Source organism: Melospiza georgiana, chromosome 8 (assembly GCF_028018845.1).
Source record: "Melospiza georgiana isolate bMelGeo1 chromosome 8, bMelGeo1.pri, whole genome shotgun sequence".
NCBI lineage: Eukaryota > Metazoa > Chordata > Aves > Passeriformes > Passerellidae > Melospiza > Melospiza georgiana.
This window is the reverse complement of record NC_080437.1, coordinates 37547185-37556801: the sequence shown is the minus strand read 5'-3', so window position 1 is coordinate 37556801 and position 9617 is coordinate 37547185. Positions and strand designations below refer to the sequence as shown.

General features: G+C 43.1%; 1 protein-coding gene across 1 annotated transcript; it reads right to left on the bottom strand.

Annotated features, from left to right (window-relative positions):
* Nucleotides 1-2983: 2983 nt before the first annotated feature.
* Nucleotides 2984-7508, bottom strand: NAA20 (N-alpha-acetyltransferase 20, NatB catalytic subunit). Its single transcript, XM_058029187.1, has 6 exons — nucleotides 7355-7508; nucleotides 7176-7200; nucleotides 6997-7087; nucleotides 5696-5831; nucleotides 4598-4743; nucleotides 2984-3314 (listed from the first exon to the last, which is right to left on the bottom strand). Exons 1-6 carry the CDS (start codon nucleotides 7405-7407, stop codon nucleotides 3229-3231), a joined length of 537 nt encoding a protein of 178 aa, XP_057885170.1. The 5' UTR covers nucleotides 7408-7508; the 3' UTR covers nucleotides 2984-3228.
* Nucleotides 7509-9617: the final 2109 nt, after the last annotated feature.

The following is a 9617-nucleotide window of genomic DNA, read 5'->3' as shown; positions in this document are numbered from 1 at the left end:
TACCTTTCACTTTCCTTTCCTCTTTTTTCCTTTTCTTTTTTCCTTTTCTTTCTTTCTTTCTTTCTTTCTTTTCTTTCTTTCTTTCTTTCTTTTCTTTCTTTCTTTCTTTCTTTCTTTCTTTCTTTCTTTTCTTTCTTTCTTTCTTTCTTTCTTTCTTTCTTTTCTTTCTTTCTTTCTTTTCTTTCTTTCTTTCTTTCTTTCTTTCTTTCTTTCTTTCTTTTCTTTCTTTCTTTCTTTCTTTCTTTCTTTCTTTCTTTCTTTCTTTCTTTCTTTCTTTCTTCTTCTTTCTTTCTTTCCCTGTATTTCTAATCTTCGTTTTGTTTTCTAGCTTTAGAATAAAAAAGCAGCAGTAGTAACTTTCAGGTTACTTGTGAGTAAAAAAAACTCCAAAACTATAATGATTGAAAGTAAACTATTTATTCCCTGGGAGCTTGAAATTTTCTACTCCGGCACGTGACATAAAGCTTTATTCCTTCTTACATATAGTTTATAATTTATACTTTCTTTGTACAGAGCCCCATGTCGTCTGCCCCGGCGCGCTGCAGGAAGAGTACGGGCGGCGTCGTTTGCTTCTGTTTAATTAAACTCGGCTGAATTCGCTTGGTTCGGCTCTTAGTATAAACTCCTTTCATTTTGGCTTTTCATCTACATTCGGCTTTTTCGGCTCTTCGGCTGAAATCGGTACGGTTCGGCTCAACACGGTCATATTGGGTTCTTTGTCTAAACGCGGCCAATGTCGGATACAGTCGGGCTATCATCGGCTCTTGGTGTAACCTCGGCAGTTTTCGGCTACACTCGGCTCTTCAATAAACTCGGTTATTTTCGGCTACAATCAGTTCTTCAGCTCTGCCTGAAATTTCCTTTTAGGAAGGGAAAAAGAATCTTGCGAACCAAAAAGAAAGGCTTACAAACACTCTAGAAAGGAGATAGGACCAAATGAAATGCAATTGAAAAAAACCTAAAAAAAACCAGCAAATGAGGAGTTTTAGTGTCTTCCAAAAATAGGCTGTGATAAAATGAGCTGCATTGCAAGGAACAAAACATGTGAAAACTAAGCTCACAGATGTTGCATAAGCAGGGGAAAAAGTCAAGGAGGAAGACAAAACTTGGAGGGCTAGATATAAGGGACATGGCATGGATACTTTAAAAAAAAAAAAAAAAAACAAAAAACCCCCAAATTTTTACAAAGTCCAAAAAAGTAGGCTGTGAGAAAATGAGCTGCATTGCAAAGGACCAAAAGATGCCAAAACTAAGCTCACAGATGTTGCAAAAGCAGGAGAAAAAGTCGAGGAGGAAGACAAAACCTGGAGGGGAAGATATGAGGGACTTGGCATAGATACTTTAAAAAAAAAACAAACAAATTTTTCCTAAGTCAAAGCCGTCAAAAGGCATGGCATGCCATCAAGGGCAGGGACATGCACCAAAGATTCCTCTCTTGGTCCCCATTGAAATCGCAAGATTCCTTTTCCCTTCTCGACAGGAAATGATGGATCCTGTAAACACTGATCCTGGAGGGACTCTTGGGATGCCTGTGCTGCCCCCTCTCAGCTCCCTGTGCAGGTGTGCCCGTGTAACCCTCTGAAAGCAGCGTCTGGCAAGAGCTGCTCCCTCCTCATCCTCACTGGTCACACCTGGGGCTGCCGCACCTCTGAGTGGGGGGGCTGAGGTGGAGAAAAGCCCCGGCTGTCATTCCCTTCCTTACACAGCCCCTTGTCTGCCCCTGAAACACCAGGGTGCTGGGCTTTCCTTTCCGTGGAAAAGAACTGGCCTTCTCATCCTGATGCCCGTGGCCAAAATTGTGCATTCTGCCTCCAAAATTCCGTATGTCCTAGCTTTGTAATTACTGAGGAAATTCTCCATGGATCGTAAGTAATTACGGGTAATTTTTCTTCTGTAATCATTACTAACCTGTGTTTCTGTCGAAGCATTTGACAAGTTCCTTGAGGAGTCATGGGTTTGGCTATGTTGTTTATGGCTAATCCTGATGAACCTGAGCACCCCCATGGTGCTGTGCCCTGAATTTCAGTGAAATACATAAATGCTCCCTTTGCCTGCTGCGCAGTCTTTTGCTGTGCATGTGCAGGGAAAACATTCACTCCATCCTTTGATCCTGACCACAGTTCTCTGGCCCAAATGCCAGCTCTCACAGACACAAACTAAGCAGACAGCTACTAAAAGTGTTTGCTTTCAAAGTAAAATTCTTATTACATATGGCTGTGCAATTAGAATAAATACATGTATTGATGGTGACCAGAGGAAAGCTTTTCAGACAAGAAGATATCCATTTTGGTAGCACAGATTCCATTTTGAGAATATTGCATTTTTTGGGTTTGGGAATCCTGACCACATAAGAGATCCAAAAATTGGTATTTTGCAGTTTGATATTTTGAAATGAGACAATTTTGATATTTTGGAAATTGATATTCTGGTATTTTGAAATGGAATTATTTTGGTGCTTTGGAACTTGGTATTCTAGTTTTGAAACTGTGTTACTTTGATATTTCTGAACTTGCTATTCTGGTATTTTGAAATTGGGTTGCTTTTGTATTTTGGAACTTGGGTTAGGTTAAAATTCTGGTATTTTAAATCTGTGATTTTGAAACCAGGTTTTCTTTAGTATTTTGAAATTTGATTTTCTATTATTTTCAAACTAGGGCTCAAAACTAGGGTTTTGAACAAAAATACACCTAGGGCTGTATTTTGGAACCTAGTTTTTTGCAGGGAGAGTTTTTGGTATTTTTGTAGGCTGGGGATTTGGTATTTTTGTACCTGAGTTTCCAGTATTTTTGTAACCCGGGGTGGGGTTTTTTTGGCAACCTGTGATTGCCAGGGGTTTGGGGCATCCTAGTTGAATGTCCTGGCTTCATTTTCCTTCTTCCACCACAATTAACTTGGCATGGGAACTGTTAAATCACAGACTATACAATGAGATGCTTCCTAAAAGAGAAATAAATTTTAGCTGCAGCAAGAAAACCCAGAAAAGACCATACAGGAAGTAATTCCATTTTAATAGTCTCCCAATCTCCAACATGTGAAAGGAAAAATAGAGTAAGTGTGGCAGTATACAGGCATTACCAATAGAAGCAATGTTAGTCAGCTTCTCAACGTTGCTTTTATGTATTTTACGGGAAAAACATTTGGCATAAAACTTCTTATGCATAAGTTGTTGCGGGTTATAGGAGATGGAACCTGACCCTTGGTACATTGCATGAGAACTGCAGCTTAAAGTTATTCAATGTCTTCTGGTCTTACAGGATGAGGCAGAGGTATAACTGATTTCTTCTCTGTATCTCTGGAAAGAGCTTTTCTCATATCTATAGCAACAGGAAAAAATTCTATTATAGTAATTCATTGTACAAAGCCATATTAAGTGAATTCTCCATTAAAATAATTTTTAATCAAGAAAATTTCCTAGAATTATAAGACTACCTCAAGTTTGAAAGGACCCATAAGGGTGCAACTCCCTGCTCCACACAGTACTACCTAAAATTATACTGTATGATTAGGAGCATTGTGCAGATATTCCTTGAACTCTGATGAGCTTGGTGTCATGACCCTTTCCCTGGAGAGACCACGGCAGTTACCCACCACCCTCTCGGTGAAGAGCCCTCTAACGCGCACTCTGAACATGCCCTGACACAGCTGTGCTCCATCTCCTCACGTCCTGTCACTGGTCACTGGAGGGAGAGATCAGCACCCCTCTCTGCTGTCCTCAGAAGTTACAGACTGTGACAAGGGCTTGCATCAGCTTTCTCTTCTCCAAGTGGCACAAACTCATGGACATAAGCTGCTCCTCCTAAATCTTGTTCTTGAGACCTCTCACCATCTTGGTTGCTCTCCTCGGGACACACTGCTGTCCTTAATATTGCTCAATGGCAATAATATCAATTGATATAAAATACTGCATGAAACTCAGCCAAATGGAAAGGAAATGACAAGCTAAAGAGATAAATACATGACTTAAGTCACATGCGGCAATGGCAGGTGCCTGTGTGAGCCCTTGTATTTCACAGGGCTCCTACGTATCAAATAAACAGTGCAAGAACAGAAACGATACACAGCCTGGCCATGTAACCCTTTGGGAGGATAATTTTAAAAAGGACCAAGAAAGAGAAAGCACTTGGTAGTTCACTGTTAACATAATTAACATTAACATACTTGAATTTCAATTTTCCTTCCCTTTTAAATTGAAAATGCTACCCAATTCTTTGCCATTGCTGAATGCTGACAATTGTTAATTTATACATAGACATCTGAGAAAAACAAAGTTTCAAGTCCCTGTTACGGGATGAAAGGAAGAAAGCACTGACATTCCTTCTCATTTATTCTTGTTCTGTGGTTGATTTTGCCAGAGATGTTACAAAATGTGTAAGTGGCAAGATTAAGTTTTGTAACTGATATAATCTTAATTAGGAAAATTTGCAAAAATACAAAAATCCCATTAATCAGCAACTATCTCAAATTGTTTCATATAATTGTTTCAAATTGTTTCATGTTTTTAATGTGTTTCATATAAAAAAATAGTAACGGTTTTACAAAAAATCCCAGCAACTTTCAACATGAGAATAGTTCCATTCAAGACCGAACAAGAACTTACCATAAGCATCTTCATCTGGCTCCCCACTGCTAGCTGAGTAGTACTCTAAAACTGTTCGGTACACACTGTAGCCTAGTTGCTTATACATATTTACAGCAACCTGATTTGATACTCTCACAAAGAGATCGACAAAAAATCCACCCTTTCTTTAGCAGGGGAGGAAAAGAAACAAACAAACAAAACCACATTAAGGAATAGAAGGTAAATGTACTTCTAAATAACAACACATAAATTGTAATGCAACACAAGCAAGTCCAATGTAGTATACTAATTAAACATCTTTCCCAATGTAATAACAGATACATTCATTTACCAAGGGAAAATTCAATCATAGACAAGGATTTAATTTTATTTTTATCACGTGGCCATTTTTCACCAGTCAGTGGGTTCAGAAATTTGATCAGAAAGAACAAGATGAGTTAAATGCCCCCACAGGCCTAAATCCAATTTTAAAAGTATCCACATTTTGCATTGCTTGGATTAGGAGAAGTGGAATCAGTCACAAAATTCAGTCGCCTAACAGGAGATGATAGACTCTTAATGCCACAAGGCAAATTTTTCAAAGCATCATACTACTTTCCAGTCTTATCAACCATAGTGGGGTTGCCCTACTAGAATCAGTTAAGGACATTTCCCAGTGGGTCCATCTGACACCAAATTAAATCTTCTAAGGTACAAGTAACCAAGCAGGGGATGGCAAGAAAACTAAGATACTCTCTGGAGTACAAAATTTGTTCAGGACTGTGCCTGAGGGCATTGCACAAAGCCCACAGTTACTGACCAAGTATGTTGGAGGCCCTACAGGAAACAGTGCTGATGTTTCACAAAGCTCCTTTTCTGTCAAGGAATATTCTTTTATACACTATCTCTACTGGAATTCAGGCTATTTCCTCCTCCTTCTGGCAAGCTAGCTTTCAGAGAAACCCTGGATTTTAAACTGCTAAGCAACTCTTTTTCTCCAACTATGAGGTATTTCAGAAAATCAGAACAACAGCTAAAGCAAAATTCTGCCAGGTAAAACAGAGACAGATTTCTGTAGAAATACTACTTTTAAATGTTACTTTAAAAGATAAATTTAAAGATAGCCATACTACTCACTTTTCTGAAATTTCTTCCAGAAGCTCCATCAATTTAGCAGCCAAACCCAGCCGTCGAAATTCTGGTGCAACAGAGAGAGCAGTAACGTGTCCGTGCCATTCTTCCCTGGCCACAGAGCCTTCAGCTTTGCCCATGACTGTGAACACACAGAGCATCAGCGCAGCAGCACCTTTGGAGTAGTGCACTGCCTGCAGCCAGACAACTTCACAAGAGGAATAAGCCATGGATAAACACATGATACAATGGTTGTGGTAAAGGCTAAAACAGGGATGTCTACCTTTTTACTCTATATTCAGCAGCCACTAAAAATGTCATTTTACTCAAATATTACAGCAGTTTCTTGACTAGTGTAAAAAACCACCAAACAAGTTTGCAAATTCCTTGCTTGAGATGACTTCTAAATGCAAATTTTAAGCAATTCTCATAAGTCTCACTGAACCAAAATTTAAAATCTGACTAAAATAAAGGAGGAACAGAGGGCTAGAAACCCAAAACTACCATCCCAGCAACTATTTGAGACTTTTGGAGATTATGAGGGAATAGAGCTTGGGAAGCTTTGCCAGTCTGGCAATAGAAAGCTAAGGCCCTGCAAACACAATGTGTTGAAGGAAAAAAAAAAAGAAAAAAAAAAAAAGTGGAGGTGGGGATGGTGTTTTGGGGGTCTTTTTTCTAGTTTCTCTCCTTTCAATCCAATGTTAGTTTATTAATGAACATTCAAATTTCCACCCTGTGCTTTTAATAGATATTGCAGTCACTGCTAATAAGCAACAAGTGTGGTGGATACAGAGAAACGTTCTATACAGCACACATACTTTCTGCTTTAGTATGTCAAATACTTTTAGTTCTTGGGTCCCTGCAAAAACCATTTCTCTGCCCCACCCTGTCTCCTGGCAGTTCTCTTTGGCATGATTTCTGAAAAACACAAATATTCCACAGCAAATTAGCAAATAACATCCAGGCCCAGAGCCTTCCTTTACAGGGCAATGCAAAATGCAAGCCCAGCACTTTTACTGACTGCGGGTAGGGACTTAATCTCCCAGATTACAGAAATACCCGTTCGCCAAATACGGGTGGATGTTACCACAGCCAAGGCTCCTCGCTGCGCTAGAAACATCAAACTGGAAGCTATGGCCATGAGTCCTGCATAATACCCTAAGACATTTAAGACACGGGAAGATGGAACGCGAGGCTCCTCTATGTTGGACATTTGGTCAACGCGAAGAGTAAGAAAAGCTCCCGCGTTATAATCCCCGAAAGAGGCAACGAAGGGAGACGTTACCGCCGGGACACCCGGCACTCACTGTAACCCATCAGCTCCCCGCCGGGCGCCTCGGCGACGATGAAATACTCGGGCCAGTGGGCGAGGTACTGCAAGTAGAAGGGAATCCCGTACTGGGCGCTTGGTTAAGGAGTAACTGCGGCCGCCAAGGCTGCGCCGCCCGCGCCCGACCCCGCGCCCCTGCCCCGGCGGGAAGGATACGGTCTCCGTCAGCGGGTCCAGATTGCTGCGGAGGAAGAGAGTGCAGCGCTCAGTACGGGCCCGGGCCTGGGCCCGCCCGCCCGGCCGGCCGGCCGGCGGGCGGGGCGCCGCGGGGACCCCGCGGGGTGGGGAAGCGCGCAGGGGCTCGGGGGCAGGAAGAGGGGGCGGCCGGCGCTCACATGTTGTTGAATCGGAAGAGGTCGTCGCAGGTGAAGGCGCGGAGCGTTGTCATAATGACGGTGATCGCGACGCTGACGCTGAGCGTGACGATGACGACGCTGCCCCGGAAACGCTCGCGCGCCCAAGGGCCACTCTCGCCACGGAAAGGCGGCAGACAGGGCGGCCCCGCCCCGCCCCCAGGCCGCCCCGCCCCGCCCGCAGAACCGCCCCGGCCCGGCCCGCGCCTCAGAGCTGCCGCCGCGGGCCGCGCTGAGGAGGGACAGGGCTGCGCAGGGGGCGGCCGCGGGATCCCTGACCGACAGCAGCGGGCGGGCGGATGGCGCGGCTGAGCCGGCCCGTGGTGGCATGGGGCACGCTGGGGCGGGGCCCAGCGGGGCCGCAGTAGCCGGAGTGCTCAGAGCTTCTGTAGCTCCACCCCGAGCGCTGACAGGCTAACGTAACACGGCGTGACCGCAGGATGCGAGACCACCATACACAGAAAAAATAACTCTTCCTCTGTAAAGATGCGGCCGGAGGAGGTCGCACACACACTGGAACATCGATTTAACTGGGATGCTGCTGCCATCAGCAGTAGATGCCTCTTCATGATTTGTAACACAGGGCTGGAGATCATGCCAGCCAACACGGACCTCTTCCACAAAAATTCTGTCCTCAGTAGTGGACTATACTCACCTGTTGCACACCATCTCCAGTGGCACCCAAAAAAGTAAAGAAACAACATGTCCAGTACGCCCATAAGCATTCATCTACTCTACTGTGGCTGGTACAGGTGCCAATGGCCTTCTTGCCCACCTGTGCACACCTGGGCTGATATACAGCTCCTGTCGACCAGCACCCCTAAGTCCTTTCCTGCTGGGCAGCCTTCCAGCCACTCTTGCCCAAACCTGGAGCATTCCACAAGGTTGTTGCCATACAAGCGCAGGGCCTGGTACTTGGCCTTGTTGGACATCACACAGCTGGCCTTGGCCCATGGATCCAGGCTTTGCAGAGCCTTCTGCCCATTAATCAAAATTCACACAACAAACTGGTCCTTCCTGTGACTTACTGAGGATGCACTTGATTCCTTTTTCCAGACCACATGATGAGGATATCAAAAAGGACTGGCCCGAAAACTGAGCCCTGGAGAATCCCATTTGTGACCCTTCGCCAACTGGATTTAACATCACTCCCCAATACTCCCTGGGTCCGACCATGCAGCCAAGACTGCACCCTGTCCAAGCCATGGGCTGCAGCCTCTCCAGGAGAATTCTGTGGGAAAGCATGTCAAAAGCTTTACTCGAGTCTGGGTGACACATATCCACTGCCTTTCTCTCATGTACTAGGCAGGTCACCCGCTCATAAAAGGAGATCAGGTTTGGCAACATTCCCAGAAAATACGGAACTTTCATGGAGGTGAAAGAGAGCTTTTTAAGGGGTATGTGAATATGCACAATAGATCTAATCCTCAGAGAAAATGCCACCCGCAAACAGAGTGGGTTCAGCTGTGGAACTGACTTTCTCAAACACTAGAACATGGTCCAGTCATTTAGACTATATGGGCAATGCTACTGTACATGAAAACTATAAGGTAATTATACGTAACAGATTTAACTTTTTTCCTAATTTTAAACAAAGAAGGGGCAGTAAACCCAACACTTGTCAACAAAATTCCTTTAATATTTTCATGTGAGGAGGTGAATCCTCGCTACACCATTACTCCCGCTAATTATGCAAAATAAACAAGTAACTGCAACAGCCTTAAAAGTTGATTTTTTTTCACATTTACAGGCTAGGTGCACTAACTTTTCCCTGAAAAGAAAAAAAATAGGAAAGGTAAATTTAAATTTAAAATTATCACCATGATGTAAATTTCCTGTTGAAAGAAATTATTTAGATTGTTTTTCTCGGGAGTTCCCTAAATTTTTCTAATTACACTACTGCATTTTCTTTTCAAGTACATTTTATTGAGCTTTTGTCAGAATTCACTGTCACCAAGAACAGTGTGTAACACTAGTGATTCTATCTGATAAATATGGTATGTCATCTGAAAACTGACTTTCCTCAAAAAATTAGGAAATTCTCAACAGGATTTCTGTCTTGTTTTATTTGGGCTCATTGATGGATAAATCTCAAACAGAGTATAAAATTAATATTTAGGTATCATTATAACTTCTATCAGAAACATGTGATAAAAATTCTTCACCGTCTCCATTGATAACCATTTCAAATTCTCATTCCACCATCAATATTCCAGCCCCGCAGGAGTTTTAGCTCCCACCCAAG